Genomic DNA, 21312 nt, shown 5'->3' on the forward strand with positions numbered 1-21312 from the left:
AGTATTGATTTTCCCTGCATCCTGATTAGACTCTCTGCTTAGCTATTCCTCTTCTCTAAGGCCACTCAAGGCTTGAGGGCTGAAGCACAAATTCTTTAATTTCTCCTTTAGAAGAACCAGGTGTGTTTTCTCAGCTCAAGCAAAGCCTCTGTGGTTGCACCAATATATTTGTGTGGAAGAGGTGGCACTTCTGAGGTCTTTTATTGAGGTTTTTTTTTATTTTCCCTGGAGGAGATCCACCCACAGTCCCTTTGAAGGCTACTGATAAGATGAGGGAAAGACTAAGCCTAGCCTGTAAAAACACTGCTTAGGAATCTCTGCTTTGGCTGTTGGGTTCTGATAGGAAGCAAAAGAGTGGAGTGTTATCTGTCAACATGTCGTTCAAGTCTTACTATTTTACACTTCACTTAGATCTTTGTGCCTCATTTTTTCCAGTGAGGTTCTGTCTGATAATCTGTGTTGGCAAAGCTCTTAGCCTCTCTTGCATGCTTGTGAAGTTCTACCTCTAAGTGGCATAATGTTCCTGCATTGTTCAGCTAGCAGGACAGGCTTTAGTATCAGTGGTGTGCCCTTCTGCTCTTAGTGAGTCTGTCAAAAAAATCCAAAACAAAAAACAAGCAAACAAAAAACACCCCCAAAAAAATCCCCAAACCTAACAATTTTTAGACAAATTTAGGAATCCAACAGGTGGACTTTAAACTTTTTTAAGGTTTTAATTAACTTATATGCACCAACTTGTCATTTAAGGTCTGATTGGGGATAAAACTTGCTGTACTTTTTAGAGAGAGTTACAACACATTTCTCAGCATTGGGAATGTGCACATGCTTTTCTTGTAACTAAATCTTTTATAGATTCAGGTTTACTTCACCCATCCAGCAATCTTGATAATTCATTGAAAGAGCTTGGCCACAACCCTGTCTTTCGGTGCACCCTTTGGCATATTTCATGCCAAAGATAGAATGGATGGATGTAGTAAGGATGAGATCTCAAAGCCATTTGGCAAAGGATAGAATACACATTCTTCTTCCCGTGTCTTCATATGAGGTTGAGTAAATCTGTTTTTCTAAGTCTGATAACAATACATGGAAGATCAGTGTCCCATGAATGAGAAGCCTCTTCCTGAGGATTCTTGCTCAAAACTGTGATTGGATTGAAAGAAATGGGGCTTTTTTCAGTGTGATGACAAGGTCTGTGCAGAACTATTCAGTCAGAAGGGTCAAGATACACAAATGAAGGGGTTTTGGTGTAGTTTATGCAAAACCAGTTTGATAGTTTTATAGATCTGTCAAGCCTGATATGCTTAAACACCGCTTTGCATGTCCACCACTACATTTGGACTAGAGGTCCCAAAAGGGGAAAAAACCATGATACTGCATAAAGCCTGGGGCAGTATGCTGTTCACCACCACAATATCTAACTGAACTCTGTAAGTTGTCTCTGATTAAAGCATGTGTGTCACTTGTGATTCCCTCAATGAGGACATAATATGTGTGGACATTCAATCCCTTCTGTGGTCCAAGATGGGAATCTTGCAATCTAAGGATATGGGAATTTGCAGATCTATTTAATCATGTGGGACTAGCTTAGTGAAGCAGCTTGGGACCATACAAATTTTTCTTTGTTGGGTTAGATTGCACAAGTCAAGTAGAATTTGAGGAATGCACCAAAGAACAATTTGATAAGTATATTCTAGTAGAGTTTGAAAACCAGGAAACATCTTGTGAACATTTCAGACTGGACGTCATTGATGGTGCCATTACTTGTTCTGAATGCAAGTGAGGTCCAGCCCAGCCTGACTTTTCCTGAGATCTCATCTATGTTTGAATGTTACACTGGTTTAACAATGTGGGGTGAGAAAGCAGTTGTTCCTTTTTGAAAGAGAGTTACCTGTCACAGCCCAGTTACTGTAGTATAAAAGGAATATACAGAATCCTCTACCTGCTCAACAGCAGTTACATTATGATAACCTGCATGCTTGTAAAACTGACCCTGTTAGTAAAGTTTACTTTTCAGGCTACATCAATAAAGTTACAGTGATAACAGTGTCCCTCAGAGGACATGTGCCCTCAGTTAATTCACACATTATTGATGGCACATGTTCTACAAAAGAAAACAGACATTGATTTACTAAATATATACCTCAGTTTCTGGGAAATTCTACTTCATTTACAGCAAAAATTTATGCAGGCTGTTCCCAAACAGAAAGCACATCTGCATGACAGAAACAAAGGTGTGAAACTACAGTGCATTAGGGCAACAGGCAGAGTGGAGGTGTTGGCATGATGACCATCATTACCAGCAGATTTCAGGCAATGTCACCACATTGTCATTGCTGTCATTACCTCTGCTAGCCAGGTAGCTATGCCAACACATTTTTCAGTCACCCCTTCATTCTTCTTTCCAAGATACCCCAGAGATAGGACACTGAGCTGTTCTTTCAGTGTTTGATGTAGGTTTGGGAACGAGCTACTTGGGAGCTGGATTGTCATGAATACACATGTCAAGCTGCTGAGTGTGGATGTATTTTTTTCTGTCACAGTTTACATTCACAGCATAATCCAGTCTAATCTACATTGGGCTTTATGTGACCAGAGCTCTGCTCAAGCATCTTTCAGCTATCTCAGGCCTCTGCCATCCCTCTATATGGGTTATCCTTGTCAGCAGTGCAGGAGCACAAGCCTTAAATGCTGCTGAAGTCTGACTTAAATGAAATAGGGCTTAGGTAAGGTCTACTCTTTGTTAGAACGTATATATGTATGTATGTATGTATTGTAATGCAGTTCCAGTCACTGCTTGGTAACTATGGTCTTTTTCTGGAAGAAAGCCATCAGGCCTAACTTTTCACCAAGAGTTTAAGCCTGCAATTAATGAACATGTAGAAAAAGTACAGTTGTCCTCATTTATATTCTGATTCTGGTTACAGATAAAAAGGTAAGGTGTCTATGTTTGGAACTCCCATTTATTCTGCATGTTCTCAGATTATTTATTTATGCATTCTGAGACACCTTTCAGGGTATCAGAACATCAGGAAATACTATCCTTTTTTTAGGTAACTTTCTTTTTTCTACCTCCTAAAAAAAGGCAGAAACAAAGTAGTTACTTGAACAGTCTTTTTGAATCTCTGTTTTAGTTTAAATGGAGCTGTGTGCTCTTTCACCTTCAGCCAACCATATGCATATTCAGCATATAGGAAACTTCATTGTTAGTAGTAGTATTCTCTGTAGTTTAATATTCAACATTTCTACTTGCTCTTCTGCTCTTCAATACATCTTGATTCTACTTGGGTTTTATAGATCTCCCTACCTTCATTCTCCCTGGTTTATATAATGCAATGTGTCAGTGCCATGGCACTCCAGTTACCTCAGCATTTCCATTATAATTCTATGATTTGAGGGATTTATAGGCTAGCAGTAAAAATCTCTTTCTTGGCTAAACCTTGAAGTAGCAGTTCCTAGTCATTTAAAAAGAAAACAAAATTAAACAAACCTTTTTTTTCCTCACTTCTGTTTCTTTCTGGCAACCATTTAGCAGTGGTGTTTGCACTGCAGGATCCTCATAAATAACAAGCGTAGATTCAGTATGTAGCCAGTTTTTAATCTAATAATATTCTTTTCTTTTCATATCCTTCAAAAATGCATGTTGTCCCCTCTTCATGCACATGATGTCATTGCCTCTTTGCCAACCTTTCAGGAGCCTGCAGCCACCAGCTTTTGGGGCCTCAAAAAGGTGCAGTTTGGTCTCTCTCCTTTATTTGCAACGTGGATGGGTTTCACGGTGGTTTTTTTGTTTATTTGTTTTTTAAAAGTTATCTTTCTTTATCTCAAAGCCTAATAGCTTACTATCTACTTCTGTGTCACAGAGCTACAAATTTATCACAATTCATGAAGACATTGGCTATATATGACTGTCTAGAATATCAGGGCTATTACAAAAGAAAATTTGGAAGGGATATTAAATCTCATGCTTTAATGCTTAAGTGATTTGCTGTTAGAGAATAGGCTACTAGAGGACCTTTGGGTGAGTTATACTTTGCCAATCATTAGGGATTCCTGTGTTTTCCTTAGAAAGATCTAGTAGCAGTCACTCTTAGAAATGGATTGCTGAGCCAGATACACTCCCAGTTTTATCATGTAGGGCAGTTCTCCCCTGGCTCCAGGCCAAAGGATTGTATGGATTCTAAGAAACATGGTTGTATGCTCAAGTTTGTGGAGATTAATTATTTCTGTAGCCTTTAAGTTAAGCAATCAGCTTTAAAGGCATCTTTAAAAATACATATCCACTGATTAAAACAGACAAAAAGCCTTTATCAGTAAGTGATTCGCAGATTGGTTGCACGCCTGAGTTCTGGAGATGACTAACTCTGCTTTTCCCATCTAAAATAAAATACTGCTCTGGACTGAGTTGCCTTTTGCCAGTTGCTGTTATATTTCAGGCCTGAAATAATTCTTCCTGTTAGTGCAAATTCCTGTTTCGGTCATTGCAAGCTGTGCATAGTAGTGTATAGCAGACAGAAGAAACCCTTTTTTTACTTAATTTCACTGTATTTCATGTTTTTTCCATGTCATTTGTACCATTTCATGCCAGTAATTTTACTATTTTACTTTCTTCAGGGCAATTCTTGCTCACAATTGATAGCCATTTCCTAAGACTACCTTATAGTTTTAAATATTGAGCCATTCTCTTGTGACCTAGTGATTTTCTTCCCCATAATCTTTTGACATCATTCACACGCTCAAGACATGAAGCAAACATCCTTCAACACTAAAATCTACATGTAGTGAAGGGAGAATTCAGGTTTTCAGATTTTTCAGATTTGTATCACCAGTTGGGAGGAGGGGGAAAAAAAACTGCCAAGGCAGGCAAGTACTGTTTCATATTAACATCTATCGTCAATGAAAAGGTAAAAATCAAAGCCCCTGTGTGTGAGGCAGGGTTAGTGAACTGCCAGTGATTCTCCCAGCAACTGACACAAAGGAATCTGTGAGTATCAAAGCTGAGGCAGCAAGCTTAGTGTCAGCTCTTGCCTAGGGAGTAGAAGAAAACATCACTTTGTCTCTGCTTTCACTGCTTAAACACACACATCATTCACTAGTAACCATTTACTCTGCTGTCAAAACTGTTTCAAGAGAGTGCTACATTTGATTAATAGCAAAATGCATGCAAAAGAGAAAAAAAGTCTGCTTCCCTTGAGATACTTAGTTGGGGAGAATTTCTGCATGCACTTCTTAATTTTTCCATCCTATAAATATGCCTGTAATGTTCCAGAAGTGCTCTGTTGCTTCTAGTAAAGTCATTTTTATTAAAGAGCCTGGTGCACTCATCCTAATTCTAGTTAATGCTCTCTCTCAGTGAAGCACATTATGGCATCCTCAGCCTCTTGTACTAACAAAAAAGTGACCAGCACAACCATGTGTGCAGTACATGATTCATAGTGCTGCTTTCTGAATTGTCCAGTGGGTAATTGCAGTACAAAAACCAGAGAAACAGATGTAGACCCTAAACCTTGGCTGTAAATTTTTGTTTTATGATTATGGGTTTCAAATGTGCTATGTCACACTGACAAATATACAGTAACACCAGAGGAAATAGATTTCTGACTTGAACTTGTGCTTTTTATTTCACTTATAGCTAAGAATATGTTTATTGTAAAGTTTCTGCTATCACAGTCTGAGAGAAAACAGATCAAAGTACTGATGTGAAACCACAATTTGTTTGCATGGACAAAGTCAAAGATACTGGAGAGTTTTGCCTCCTTGCACCTCTGTGGGTACTGGGTAGGCATTTAAAATACGTGGCAATACTTGAGGTTTCATTACATTTAACTAGAGAACTATTAGTTAGGCCCAATAATTATGATTAGTCCTGATCTAAATTAGAAAATACCCCCCATTTATGAATGTAGCTTTTCCTAATACACTGTTGGAGAAAAATCAGTATTGTGCTATTTCAAAGTGAAATTAGAGATGATACTATATTGTAGAAATAGTGTGTGAGTAAACAATTGGGCTATTTAAGGAATTTTTAAATTATATGTGCATTTAGTAATAAATATAAGCATTAGTGCAACTATTATTTGTAACAAAGCATGATGACCTACCTGGCTCATTTTGACATAGTGAGAAAAAGCAATCAGAAGTTGCCACTCTGAATTTTGAGGTACAACCAACAGGTATTATTTTTGAATATGCTAATGGGATAAACATAACTGTATTTCTGTTTGGTTGTTTACTTTTAACTCACATAGGCAACATGTTTTTCTTGGCATAAGCTTAAACTGTTCCAAGAACCCTGGTCCTCACAAAAAGCTGTTTTCTCCCTAAATTGGAGGCTGAAAAACACACACTGTGTTTTGTGTCATCCTTTCCAGTTATTTTTGTGGTGATACATTACGTATTCCAAATTTCTCGTGCATCCTGTGTCGTCTGGTTAGAAAATAACTGTCTGTTAATTTAGCTTTGCTATTCCAAACAAAATCGTAGCAATGTAGCCAGCCAAGTTAAAAAAAAAAAAAAAAAAAAAAAAAAAAAAGAAAAAAAAGTTTAGCCACTTTTCCACTTGGCTGTTTTAATGCAACAAACACTGTTTTGCTGTACTGAAATGGTTTAAACAAGCTTTCCCTGAAGGATGGCTTTTTCAGTGAGTGTATGCTGTGCATAAATTTTAGATTAGAGAGTGTCAGGGGCTTCTTCAACTGCAGGAGTTCAGGCTGGGGGAGGACACCCCAAAGGGCTGAGAAAGTCCTTAAAAAGTCCTTTAAAAAGACGCTGTTAAACTCCAGCATTTGTAACCCTTCTGCCTGAAGGGAAGAGGGAAAGAGGCTGCCTGCTGCAGGGACAACTACAGCTCTCCCATTGAGGGGGGAAGGAGGCTAAGAAAAGCTTTTGTTTTAATCTCTTCAAAAGGATTCTCTTCCAGATTGCAGCAGGTCTTTTTGCTGGCCGCTGGTTTTCAATGTGGGTATATCAGTTTCAGGGAACAAGTGCGTGTGCTGTGTGGGGGATTTGTTTTGTGGTTTGGGGCTTTTTTGTAAATTCTTGAATCTGTGTGAAAAGTTTTGTTAATACAATCTGCAGGCATTGTCAGAGAGCTTTCGGTTCATCAAAGGACTTTTTGTGGAGAGGGGACACCACATCCATTAAAGTGGCTGCGCAGGTCCCAGGGTGAGTCTCTCTCCAGCATTTCTTTACGGTCGCCAGTGGTGTGCCATGCCTGCTCAGCGTGCCCCTCTCTGCCCGATTCCTGTCCTGGGCTTCGCAAGAAATGAGCAATAATCAAGTGTTCCATTTCTAGTTTCTGCACCTGAGCTTGCTTTGGAGCGGGGAAGCGAGGCTCCTGCGTGATTTGCTCCTGGATGATGCTCGCTGCTGGGGCTGAGGTGGCTTGGCTTATTTTAAAATTAAAGCATGCATGTGGTTATTGAGCTCATGTTCTTCCCACTGGGGCGGAGGGAATGTTTCCAGGCTGTTGTTTTTAATGTTTAAATCGTCCATAGGAGTAAGAACTGGTGGAAGCCTCCATGGAGTTTTTCTCGGTGAGCAAGATTTTGGAGAGGGTAGTTACCTCCCTGAAAAGCACCGAGCTCTCTGCTGGCTTCATGCAAGTGGTGGGCCCGCACAGGGCTGGCCGAGGCATTGCGGCCACAGCTTGGGAAGCCTTTGACACCTCGACCGGCCATGAGGGAGTGAGGGAGAGCTGTCGGCGGTGTGGTTTAGCACAGACCTCAGCGGGTGGGAGCGGCCCCTTGCCTTCGGAGCGGCTGTGAGGGCTTGGCCGGGGCCGCCCGTCCCGGGGAGGTCTCCCCGCTCAGCACCATGGGCTGCTTTCTGTTCCCCATGGATTAGCCCGTGGCCTTTCTCCCCTCCCGGGGAGCTGGGGCTCATTAGCCCTCTGAAAGCTGATACAGCCCCTCCGGGGCCACACGAGCGGCCCCAGCCCCTCTCTGCTAATCAGAGACAGGCAGGACCCGGCGGCGGCGGGGCTGGGGAAGGAGAAGAGGGGATGTGTGGCTGCTTCCTGCCTTGGGCTCGGTAGTGGGGACAGACCCTCCCGGGCAGTGCCAAATCTGACCCTTCGGGGAAGCCAGGGAACGCTGGGTGACTTAGGAGCCAGGGTGAGGGATGGATGGTGCGGAGAGATGGAAGGTGCGGAGAGACGGGGCCTGGCCGCCCTCCCCACCCCCCGGCCAGGAGGGACGGGCCCCTGCGGTTCCCCGCCGGGAGCGGGGCTGGCCCCGGTCGCAGGCCCCGCGGGGCGGCACGGAGCGGGTCCCCGCTGGCGGCACGGAGCGGGGTCCCCGCTGGCGGCACGGAGCGGGGTCCCCGCGGGTGGCACGGAGCGGGTCCCCGCTGGCGTGTGCCGAGGCAGCGCCAGGATGAGGCTGCGCCCGAGGCCGGCCCGCCAGCCCAGCAGCTGGGGCGAAGCTCGTATCCCCGGCTGTGGAACAGCGGCAGCGCCTGCGCCTCTCTCGCGGCCTCTCCGGGGAGGAAAGGAATGTGTGTGTGTGTGAGGGAGGGAGGGGGGCACAGAACTTTCAGCAAATTGAGCTGGAATTTTCAAATTCTCCATTCCCTGCAACCGCTGAAAACACCGCTGTTTTACTTCCCACCCCCTTCCCCTCCTCTTCGTTGTTGTCTTTGGCTTTTTTTATTTATTTTTTTTAAATTACTTTATTATTTTGGATCTTTTTGTAAGTTGCGCTCCCGTCCGCACCCGCCCGCTCGGCGGCCGCGGGGCGACTCCGGCAGGGCTGGGGCTCGCCTTTGCCTGCCCGCCTGCCCGCCTGCCTGCCTGCCTGCCTGCCTGGCTTTTTTGCAGGGCTGCTGGGAGTTGTGAAGGCGTGTGAGAATCCTGGGAGCTGGTGATGTCAGACCGCTTGGGTCATTTGAAGGTTAGCAGCCTGGGAAGGGTTCACGGAAAGTTCACTCGCATATATTAGGCAATTCAATCTTTCATTCCCTGTGACACAAGTAGTAGGAAGTGAGCTGTTCAGAGGCAGAAGCATCTATTCACGGCCGAGGGGGATCCCGAGCCTCCACCGGAGCTGTTTTATCCCGGGGAGGTGGGCGATTGGCACGGCGTGGGACGCGGCACACACCCGGCGAGCGCCCCAGGAGCTGGACTGACTCTCAAGAAATTTTGGGGGGAAATTGATGGTAGCTAAAACTTGGAATGCAGCTCGCATCCCCCCATCTTGCTGGATTGGCTGGGCAGCCTGGAAAATGGTAAATGATCATTTGGATCAATTACAGGCTTTTAGCTGTGTTGTCTGTCATAATTCATGATTCTGGTCTGGGAAAAAGACCAACAGCCTACGTGCCAAAAAAGGGGCAGAGTTTGATGGAGTTGGGTGTACTTTTATGTGCCATTTTCCTCCACACCTAGAGGAAAGCACTTTTGCAGGCATTCTGTGCAGGGGGAATCATGTTTGACTGTATGGACGTTCTAGCAGTGAGCCCTGCTCAGATGCTGGATTTCTACACTGCGAGTCCGTCTTCCTGCATGCTCCAGGAGAAGGCTCTCAAAGCATGCTTCAGTGGATTGGCACAAACAGAGTGGCAACACCGGCAAAGTGCTCAATGTAGGTCCCAACTGTTATTTTTCCACTTTAAAGCAATTACTATTATTATAATTGTTGTTGTTGTTATTTATTTTTATTTATTTACTTGCATGTATTTAAAAAAGAAAGTGGTAATTAAGCGCAGAGGTAATGAGGGGTGGGGTGAGTTTTTGTGCAAAATGTGGTTTGCAAGCTTTTTTTTTTTTTTCTCCTTTTGGCAAGAAAGAAAAATGAAAGAAGCACGGGACTTCTTTCTGTTTATCCCTTCTCGTGTGGCATATTGATCCTAACAACAGTTGTGTAGCCAAACAGGAACACATAAAATCGTAATGTAATACAGCAAATACTTGCAAAACTCCAACCGGTGAAAGACAAATTTACATAACATCTCTGTGGTAGCTTTTTCTTTTCCCCCTCCTTAATCTAATTTTGTAGTACATTTGCTAATCAGGATGCATGTTGTCTTGAAGTGCATTTTAGCAGAGCAGCCAAGCAATTAAAATATTGATCTCTACAGTTCTTGCAAAGATGTGGAATTGCAGTGGGTAGGTGCCATTCCAAAAATCAGACAGTAGTTATAAGTTTCCGAAGAAAAGGCAATATTTCTTTGTACTGACCTTGCTGCCACCTTTCTTCTTCACTTTGTTGCTCTAAGAAGTTGCTGTTTTGCTAGAAAACGACTTACTGTGAACACCCTTTGAGTTTAACCATCAATTATTTCTGTACCTTTCAGATTCAGACAGCGATGCACTGTTAAAAAGAGGAGTGAGAGTTAGTAGTAGGACACTTCTGAAAATGTGTCACTATGTTATAGGGTCTTGATTTGTTGCTGAAATATATAGATGATAAACAATAGCGGTATTTTAACACCCCAGTTTCAAGTTTGAGAAATGACAAAAAGTGCCAGAAAACATCACCCTATGCTATGCTTAAAAGCTTGCAGGATGCTTCACTGCTCTGACGGTGATTTAGATAAATGACTTGGCTATCTATCAAAATGTTTTTAGCACGCTCTCGAACACTTCAGTGCACCATTAACCATACAATGCCGTTGGAAATTTCTGTTTTGCATTATGTTAAAAAGTTAACTAGGAATTAGAAGAGTTCCCTTCAACATTTCAAAGGGGTGGAGTAGGTAATTGAAAAATAAATTTAAGAGTGTTTGATGAAACAGTGTGTTTCACTCGGCTCAAAAGTTTTCAGACACCATATGACATTTGTGTGGGTTGAGTAATGAAAACAGAATTGTAAAAATCAGTGACTAGCAGCCTACAACACTGCAAATGTTTTGATGTCTTTACAATTAAAAGGAGACTGTGAAGTTCAGCATGGGATATTTATTTTCTTCGCACTGTTTTCAAAATGCTTCAAACAAAATATGAAACAAAGCTTCTGCTTCAAAATAGTGTTACTAGCTATGGGAGAGCTTTGGTTAGCAAAAACAAAAATCCAAACCAGATGTTTTACTAAAAACGCGTTTTCCTCTTTTCGTGGTTTAAACTTTAGTATAACTTCAGTGGTGATATTGCGGAAACTTGGAATTAAATAAACTTTCCTAGAGTAGGGGACATATATATTGTCGTTAAAAGCTTACACTTGCAAAATATCCTTTAAATAACTCCTGGCTTTAAAATGTCCTGCTCTTTCTCATGTATGTTCTTAATACCTAGAAGCAGGATTCTTAAAAACAAAATATATGGTGTTTGTTCTTGGGCAAGTTAAACACAGGATTACCCTTATCAGAATGGAATGAGTGGTAAATATGTCATTTGCCTAGGGCCTGTGATAAGAGACAAGTGTTGATAACAGGAAAGTTTAGCTAATCAAAGAAACGCATATTAACAAGAGTAAATAAAAATACAGGAAAATGCATTCAGGAATCCAGTCTTGTAACTTTGTAAGCAGTAGGATTAATCTTCACTGCATGGGAATTTAAAATCAGGCCGAAACCTGAATTATAGTACAGTGGTTGTAATTTGAACTGTGAAAGTTAATGGTATAGAAATGTGGAAAAACAATTTTATTGGAGTGAGTCTAAATTAAGATTTCTGTTTGAAATCTTAGAGCAAATTTTATTTTCAGTTTTGAAGAAAGTATAAGTTTATGCACGAGTAAATATATAAATGGATTATGAAATATTAAAATTCTCTCAAAGTGTAAGATTTTTATCTTGCATCTCGTGAAAATATGACAGAACTAGAATTTTTGTTGTCCAGAAAGCTTTTACTAGTTTAAAGATTGCTCCAGCACTTAAAATACAAAGATAGCAATGTTTAATTCTAACTTTGGCATTTCCTGATTCTCCATTTTTAAGAAGACTTCTGTGATTTGATGTAATAATAATCAAATTTTGAAATTGTTAGAATTGTGATAGGGTTATTTTTTGGTCTAATTTGTTGTTCAATTTTTGGCTCTGCAAAAAACCACCAGTACACCTGCAGCCATTGCCTTAGGCCTTAGAAATATTGCTTTGATAGAAACGTGATTGTAGAGTAAAAGGTAAATGGTTGTTGAGGGAATAGTACATGGATAGTGCAAACTCAGAGCAGGCCAGTAACAATCCCAGACAGCATCAGGGTTTCTACTGAAATCCTGGCAAAATTGGCCATTGCAGGGTTTAGGGCAGAATGCTGTAGGTCTCCAACTTCAGCACATCTTCCGTACGTTAATCCTGTTACGATTCACTAAGCTAGTGCACTCCTGCAGCATCATGAATTTTCTAGTCCATAAGGGTGTGCAAAGTAAAAATAGAGGATAAGACGCAACCCAAACATGACCTTAACTTGTGTGGTATTTTTTTCCTCTCCCCTGTGGGAGGAAAAACCTGCCATGGGTTTGCAATGCAACTGTTAGCCGCTGTGTATTGCATGGTGCATTACAAGAACGCCAAAAAAACCCTGATTTTCTACTCATATGAGTTTATGTTTTATGTGAGTCTAGTTTTATTGTTGTAGATCTAAAATGAGACTGTTTGTTTGCAAAGAAAATTGTGGACTCAGAAATGAGGCTGGAACCAACTGCACTTCTAATAGTAATTAGTTCTCGCGCCTTTTGTTGTAAGATAAAAATCAGGTCGGTATAATTAAATTAGACAGGATAGTTCTTAAGAGGACAAAAGAGTTAAGATTGCAAGAATGAGTAATTTATAGTTTCTTAAGTAAGTTAGAATATTCTGCTCCCTCGTAGTGCAGTGGCAACAAATGCTGAGAGAGAACCAGTAACTTTTGGTGAAACATGAGCTACCTAAATACTGCGGAAGCGGGAACAGGACAGGTCCTGAGAGAGGAGCTGCAAAGAATGGAGATCTGACCTTGGAAAAGCCTATTAAAAAAAGTCTTCATTAGTCTTCATTAATTAAACAGGCAAAAAACCAAATGAGCAGGCCCAAAACAAGAGTAAGTTTGTTTGGCGTTATGTAGTGTTTCAGCTAATTATATCAAGTAGATGACTACTGCCTACTGCATTTCCTTAGGTTAGAAGCATAAAAAAATTGATGAAGTCAAAAGTTATGGACATGGCAGCGGAACACACTGGGATGTTGAGGCTCGCATAGTATTCAGTTCTTATTTCAGTTTGGTAGGAGGTGTTTGCCTAGAGAGGAGCTGGCAGGTATTAACTTAACTTTCAGAAAGTTCATGAAGATGGGACTCCCGAAAGCATACGTTTTCCTTCAAAATTCTGGATTATTGCAGTGTTTGGGTCAGGTTCCCATTCCCTGCAAGCGCTGGAAACATCTGTGTTCCACAAAAAAAAAAAAAAAAAAAAAAAAAAAAAAAAAAAAAAAGCTCACTACTTTATTTTCTTTCATCTTTCTGAATTAAAAAACAAACATTTTGAAGTGAAGGACTTGTAATCTGCATTCCCAAGTATCAAATTGCTGCAGGTGTGTTTGCTAGTGCCCAGAAGGCAAGATCTGTTTGAACCAGGTTATTTTCTTTGAAGTTCATCTATAAACTTTACAGCTAAATGGCTAGGACTGATTTGTTAAGGGATAGAGTCTTTGTTTAAATTTTTATACGTCTAGCTTAATGCTCTGAAATGTGTGATAGAAGAAATGTTTGTTTCTGATCCATTTCATTTTTTAAAAAATTGTGTGGGGATTTTTTTTTTTTCCAGGATAAATAAAAGGGGGAAACTGTTCTCTACGTAGACTGTGGTGCAGTTAGTCTATTTCGGCTGCTGGCACAGGAAAACTCTAATGGACACGCACCACTGTCAAAAACTTCTGCAGACAAAAATGATGAGAGGCTTTCGCTGGTGAAGTCAGGGTGGGATAAGCTTGGAGGAAAAGCAATGTATCTTTGGGTGACTCCCTGCTTGCCTAATGAGTCTGTGCAGCAAAGGTGCAACTTGTCAGAACAAAGCCAGGCTTCTGAGGCGATGCCTTGAAGAGGGTTAGGGCGAAGTTAAGGAGTTGAAAGAGGGAGATAGTGTTTCAGACAGCGAAGTTAGTCATCCTCACATCCAGTTAAATCCCTACTTACTGCTGAGCGGTTTTTGTTAACCATGTGTGCGTCACGCCAGCCCCGCGGCCCGGCCAAGCCGAGGGGCTTTGCTCGGGGGAGCGAGGCGCCCTGCTCGGCGGATTACGGTCCCACCTCCCCGAAACACGCCAAGAGACTGGCTTTGCTCAGGTCTAATTTATATACCGTCCTTTACGCGGCCGATGAAGTGCGGCTGTGTTACACAGCCAGCATTTAGGTTTGGGAGCGGGGCTGTGAAAGGGACATTGTGCTCCGAAGGACTGCTGTCTGCCGCGGTCGGCCACGCTGTGCCCCGTCCTATTGAGACCTCAAAAGCAGAGCACAGCTGTGATGAGTTTCCAGATCTGTTTGGCCGTGGGGACCGGCCCTGGTATGCGTGCGAGCCGGGGGGGAGCATCCCTCTCCCCTCACGGTTTCTGCCTGGGGGGCTGGCAGCAGCTTCTGAGCAGTGAATTTACAGGGGCGGGCGGCTGGGGCCAAATTAGTTGTGGTTTCAGAGGGCTTTCCAGAGCTTTGCTAGGCTGTAGCACGCAGCCCCATGAGGAAGGATATCAGTTGATGTATAAAATGGCCAAGGAACTTCGGTAAATAGACTTTACCCTTCAAATCCAGAGGTCCTGGCAGCGGCTGTGCGGGAGGGTGGGGTTGTACTTTTCCCCTTCCTGTACTTGGACACTTTTGATTATCCAGACTTTCTGGGGCTGAGCAGGGCTGCCTAATAACAAAGCCTGCATAATATAATTGCCTAAATAGGCCTATTGTCCTTTCCAAGTCACTCTGCTGTGAAATCTTTCAACTTTTTGCTGAAAATGTTGCATCTAACATTCAGATGGCTTAGTGGCTGCAGCGAGGAGGGGGTTCCTTTACCCTCATTTCTCATTGCCGGGTAGTTGAGAAGCTGATTATATTCCTGCCCCCTATTGATGTTTACTCCTTTTGGGAGGCAAATATTTTAGCCCCTTCTGGCAGGGTAAACTGCCAAAAGTAATAGGCCTGGAAGTACAAAGCTATGATTGATTTTGACCTTTGCTCATGTGCATGAAGTCTGTCCCCATGCACTGTGACCCATGCCACTTCTTGCTGAAATCCAAGCCCTTTCAAACCAAATGGAACCACAAAAATACAAGCCTCAAAATGCTCAAAACTATCCTAAAGTAACAGAATAATCATTTTCTCTGTGCTTCAGGAAAAAGTATAGACAGGAGAGTAACAAAACTGGATTTTCTAGCAGGCAAACCAGGAGTAATATCTTAGTGCTGCCACCTTTTTATGAGAACCATATTCCAGGTATAAAAGGAACAAACTGATATAATGTGGAAATGATTCTATGCAGTTTTTTAGTCACAGTAATCTTAGCTATTCCTCCTAATTGTAATCTGTAAACAATTTGCATCCAAAACTATGGATTTTAAACTGTCTTTTTAAAAATCATCTAAGGTCTGGGATTTTATTAATTTGTTGTTGCCTGAGCACATGTGTTTCAAAAGTTAAGAATGTCAGAAACAGTAGCCTAAAGTTAGCATCCTAAATCCACATTTCATGGCTTCATTTCCAAATATGCTGAGCATCTAAGAGTTCCCTCAGCACTTTTTAAAACGGGCCGTATATTTGAATGATCAAATACTATTTAAAACCTTCATTTAATATTAAAAATGTTTACAGGACTGCTACACTTTCCCCAAACTACATGAAAAAGTAATTCAATGACAATGTTCACAATATCAGCAGTGAAAACAGAGATAAAGTAAGACTTGCTTATAAAAATATATCACTCTTTCCATAAATTTACAAATCAGCTGAGTTTTTTCCTTGTATTTTGTCTGACTCACAGGTTTCTTTGCTTCTCTATGATAAAGTCTGCTCAGCAGATATTAATTGTGGTGCAGATTTTAATAGCTAGATTATCTTCTTCATATACTCACTTATCATTTGCAGCTGCTCAGGATTGCTTTCCCAGTGGCAGCGAATTAATGTGACTTTGGTCACTGTGCATTTTGCTTATTTGTGGGGGGGGGGAGGGAGAGGGAAATCTAGCTTTCTTCAGCTCATTTTAGTAATCTGAATAGGAGCGTAGAACTTGCATCATGTGACAGGTCAGCTCACCAGCATGGGGTCCCTGTGTGAGAACCTCCCTTGTACATGACAATCTGATAAGGATATCATGTGGTTTAGAAACACATTCCCACAATGTTCACTTCTTTGTCCCTTTATTTGGGAGTGGGTAGGAAAAAAGCTTTTAACAAACCAGTGCTAGCCCTTATATAACTGACCCCACTTTCTTTTAGTGTTCTGTTTGAGCCTTGCAGCTTCTTCAAATACTTTTGTTAAGAGAGATGGAAATATAATCCAGCAAGTCTGTGTTAAAGAATCCTAGACACAAAGTATATAATATCCCTGCTGTTCTCCTTGGACAAGGTGATTTTTCTTTTGCCTGCTTATACCATATATAAACTGAATATTATAAAACTATGTAAGTTAAATATACACATGCGGGCGACACTTGTATAGGTTTAATAGGTTAAAGTTTGAATGAGTATTTATAAATTCTCAGAGTGCTCTGGATCTTCACCACTCAGGACATGATGTTAGAGTCCATCCATAGTTTGGAAGGATTTCCGTTTTATGCACTTTCAGTGACTTACATTTTGCCCTCTAAGTGCATCCCCTAAGAAAAAAAAGCAGAGAAATGTCTTGCAACAGAGATTTTTTTAGCACCGCTTAGTTTCTTTTAATGGTTTGGAGGATCTCCTTCCATTGAACCATAATATTTTTCTCTAGGCTCACATTGTATTTTTAGCAAGGATATTTGAACAATAAAATGACAAATTAAGGATGTCTTTGTCTTTTACAGCCTTATCTAGTGAAGCACTTAAATGCACTCAACCCTCCATCCTTCGATTTTAATAAGGGTTTCAGAGACAGAATGGTTGTATGAGCGAGCCTTTAGTGTATTTATGTACTGGTACTTTTAGGAAATACCAGTAAAAGTACATGTCACTGTGCTGGATGCTCAGAATTTCTTCTTAAAAAGAAAGAAGGATCATTCTTCTTTTAAAGATGCATAGCAGAGGTGTGGAACAATTAAACAGTTTGACTAGTGTTGCACCAAATGAAGACAAAAAACACAGTTTGATTTAACACAGATTTCCTTCAGTGGGTGCTTGCATTATAGAAAGCCATTTGGTCCTGTAAGATAGAAACAGTGGAAGAAACAGTTCAATTACCAGTTCCCCAAAATCAAAACACTAAAACTCTCCTTCCTCCCAAAAAACCCCCAACGAAACAAATCAAAAGGAAACCAACAAAAAACCCAAAAATCTACCCCATCAAAACAGATAAAGAACCCAAAAAGTCTCCTGAATCCTGCACTTTTTTATTTATTTATTTTTAATCTGAATGCATCTTGAGGTTATTTCTGAAGTAGCCATTAAACCAATCTGCCTCTCTGCCTGGCTGGCTGATGGCACAGCAGCACATCATATAGAGGTGTGTGTCTGATCTTCTATGAGAGTTCCTTCATCTTCCAGTGCTGTACCAGAGTCACTCCTCTGCCAGCTGGTGACTGTTACCTAGAGGATTTCTAGACTCTTGCACAATAAGTGAATGTAACAGCATCTGAGTTGATTTAAGTATTTCACTTGTTCACAAATACCAATTTGGGACAGAGGTGTTCAGGCAGGGTACAGCTGTGCCCTGGCTTTTTGGGGGTCTCAGAGCCTCCAGCACTTTTGCTCAGGGATTGGCTGTGGGCAGAGCCTGGGGCAGGAAACAGGCTCCTCTGCCACTTTAATTCCTCATCTTCTACTCAAAAACTCACAAGAAGACCAGGGTTGCCTGTCTTTCCAAGACTGAACATTCACTCGCACAAAAAAAAAAAAGGAGTTGTAAAACTGTGTCACAGTGCCATCTGGCGATACCTGACACCCAGACCTCCCCTTGGGCAAGGGCTGTGGATCTGCAACCAGATGCATCCCCCAGGACCTCGGGTTAGGGGCTGGGAAACGCCTGTGCCCCCCAAAGCTTGTCTCTCTCTCGGGATCTTGCACTCCTCTCTGGGTTGCTCTAATTAAAGGTCCTAACTTCTCTACAAACTTTCCCTTCTTCACAGAGATCCACCCTCATTGATCCACCAGCCTGCAGGTTTTGGCTTAGGGCACAAGTGAAAGGACTGGCTAAAATGCCACGCATGGGTGAACTTTTTTATTGTTAAGATCAGGTCCTGAGCTTGGGGGTTCTTTCTTTGGTTTTAAGCCATTGTATATACTATTGCCTTTCAACTTTTGGTCTGAGGAGGTTTTTCCTTTTTCCCCATCATCTTGCAGAGTAATCTTTAGCATTGCTTTGTTGTTTGAGTTTCCTCTTTTCATTCAGCTGAGGAAGAAATTTTATTAGTTACTGAATGAGGATATATGTCAAATCCTCCTTGGAGGTTAGCTGGAAAGTCTTGGACTTTCTAAAGATCTTTCTGATTTCACTCTACACTTTGAACACTAAGGTGTAAAATGCAGAACAAATGGTAAATCACCTATGTCTTTCAGTGTCTTTGATCAAGGAGGCTAACAGGGTAAGCTACTTTTCCAAAATCTTCATCCACTTGTGAACCTCTGCCTTCCTCCATTTAGAGAGCGCATTCCAGCTGTGTTTTTCTAGTTGCACAAATAGTCACATGCTATGAAGGTTAGGTATGTGAACTGCTCATCTTTCTATGCTTTGCACATATTGCTACATTCACTTCTCTGACACCACACCAAGAAGAATCCATTATCTCCCTGAAGTTTTGAAAAGAAGCCTTCAGCTGCCTGCACGAAGTCAGAGCTGACTCATATCCTTCTGTGTTTTTTTTTTTTTTTTCTTCCTTATCTGAATCCTTTCCTTTCTCTGTGTTTTGGTGAGGTCCTGCAAGACTTTTGTGGTTAAAGCATGAGCTGTGTGTTAAGATACATTGCATATCTGGAGGCAGTTTGGGCAAATAGGTGGACTCCTGAAATGGTGTCCATTATGAACACTGCAATTATTCACAGGGGCTGTTTTCACCTTCACCGAAACGTGAATGCAAAGCTCAGTTACAGCATGGTATGCTGCCACTGCCCAGCAGTGCTGTGTTTGTTATGCTTTTGCTAACTTGAATTTCTGTGCAGAACAAGAAAATACTCTGACAAAAAGAGGTTAGGAAGGAGTGACGCAATTAAATGAGATTAAATCAGAGTATTGGTTTCCTTGGAACACATATTTGGCTTTTTATCAACAATCTTTTCCCCATTTTTCAAATAAACACATATTTTCACATGATAACTCTATTTGAAATATTAATCCTTCCAGGGCTGTGTTACCTTTGTTTCTTCTTCAAAGTCCATTACTATGAAAGGTTGCTGTTCCTTAGGCTGTTTCAGCTTCAAAAGAATTTTAGGGCCTGGTCTATTGGAAAGCTTGGGGGTATAATTAGTGAAAATGGAAATAGATGCAAGAGAAATTTAGTTCCTGATGTTTTAATTTACTGTGGTACTACCATGTGTTGTTGAAGAGGATTCTTAAAGGCAAACATAATTATTTCATTATGGTCTTCAGAGTGCATTCATTGGTCTTAATGACAAGAAGCTGTATAAAGAGTCATACATTTTAATTAGACCTTCTTATATTTACATCAGATAAATAACAAATAATTGATGAAAAACAAGACTTCTGAATGGATGGTTCCACATAGAGTTCTGGTTACAGTTTAGTGATAAAATATTTCTCTTATTGTTTTGCATTTTAATTATGTAGCATTACTACTTTAGCAGAGATCTCAAAATACTGTTATTTCCATCTATTTCACTAGATTCATGGCTTATTTATATGAATCTGAAGATAAAAAAGTTTTTTTCCAACATATATACCTAAAAATCAGTTTCCAGCTTTTGTTAATTTCATTTTGAATTAATTTCTTAGATACTTTTCTTTTTTTGGTGATAATCTTCAGTAAAAGGTAGTTGAAAGAGGAGTCAGAGCTTTTCCTGTATCTTCAATTATCTTCATAGGAGCAAGTCCTGCCATGATTAACAACCCAAAACTCTTGTAGAGGTCAAAGGGTATGAAATTGTAGGACTTGTAGTGGAATTTTCTAAGGAAAGCTTGGGTGCATCTTTCTCAGCAGTTTCATTGAAACTTTTATTCCTTTGAAAATTCTACCAATACCTTTTTATAATTGTCCATATACTTCTGTGTACATTTAAAATATCCTCTTTAAAAATACAGCCTCACCCCCATAAAATACATCTTTACACCCTTTATTGGACATTCCAATACCAAGAGAAATTATTTTAGAGTTTTGCTTTTCACAAGAGTCTTTCCCATTTGCAAGCTCTCCAGCATTTCATTTTAGTAACAAAACATATTTCACATGATTCATTCCTCAGAGTATAACAAACGCTAATTGTTGTTATTGATTTTAAATTTCACAACCATTACAAGTAACCCAGATGAGTGGCAGATAAAGAGTAATAATCCATGGAGTTCTGGAAGTGTTTCATGTTTGTCTGTAGTACTTTAAGTGATCAATAGTAACTGCCCCATTGAAACTAACTGCTCTATCAAATAACAGTAAATCAAATGAATGTGCTTACAGATTATTTATTGAAAGCTCTAATTGTTCACTGGGGCCCTGCTTATCTCAGGAAACAATAGAAGGCAGTGATCAGGCAAACTGGTTTGCAAATGCCAGGGGTGCCATGAAACAGCAGGGTCTCCCAGGGTTTCTGGGTGGTATGACAGCTTTCCAAAATGTGCTCCCATCCCACTGGGATTGTCTGGTCCCAGGGTAAGGTGCTCACAGGTGAGTTTGCTTAGAGAGCTTTACTTGGGCTCACAGGTTACACTTTTTTTAAATTATCGTTTTTATAGGTTGTCATCTTTGGATGACAACCTTGCATCTGGTAGGAAAAGTGTGGGAAAAGAACTAAGAAGATTCTCCAAAATTTCTGGCAAATCCATGTAATGAAAAGCATTATAGGATCAGACCTTAGAATGGAAAATAAGGGAAAGCACATTGAACTTACTCTGTAGAAAGCTTGTCTAGTTTGTATTACAGTTTGGGACAACTCTGTGCAGCTGTGCAGTTGTCAGACTTGTGCAAATACTAAGGAATTAAAAGCAATGATTTCTAACCAACAACCCTCCATCACCGATTTTACTAATTCCTTAAAATGGCCACTCTGCCTTGTCACAGTGACTCAGTGAAACAGCAGTGCCACAGGTTGGAGGTTTTCTGGATCTTCAAGTGAAATGTCTTACAG

General features: G+C 40.9%; 1 protein-coding gene across 7 annotated transcripts in view; it reads left to right on the forward strand.

Moving 5' to 3' along the window:
* RARB (retinoic acid receptor beta) overlaps positions 1-21312 on the forward strand; it is a 316375-nt gene that overhangs the window by 217693 nt on the left and 77370 nt on the right. For 3 of the 7 annotated variants that reach the window (XM_079299657.1, XM_079299659.1, XM_079299658.1), the window contains one exon: positions 7075-7161. The exons of 2 other annotated variants lie outside the window; for them this stretch is intronic. In XM_079299657.1, coding sequence (XP_079155783.1) covers positions 7075-7161 — 87 coding nt within the window. Of the gene's footprint in view, positions 1-7074; positions 7162-8836; positions 9579-21312 lie in introns of those variants that run through there. 2 more of the 7 variants (XM_079299662.1, XM_079299663.1) reach the window with 2 other exon arrangements.

Source organism: Erithacus rubecula (genome assembly GCF_903797595.1).
Source record: "Erithacus rubecula genome assembly, chromosome: 3".
NCBI lineage: Eukaryota > Metazoa > Chordata > Aves > Passeriformes > Muscicapidae > Erithacus > Erithacus rubecula.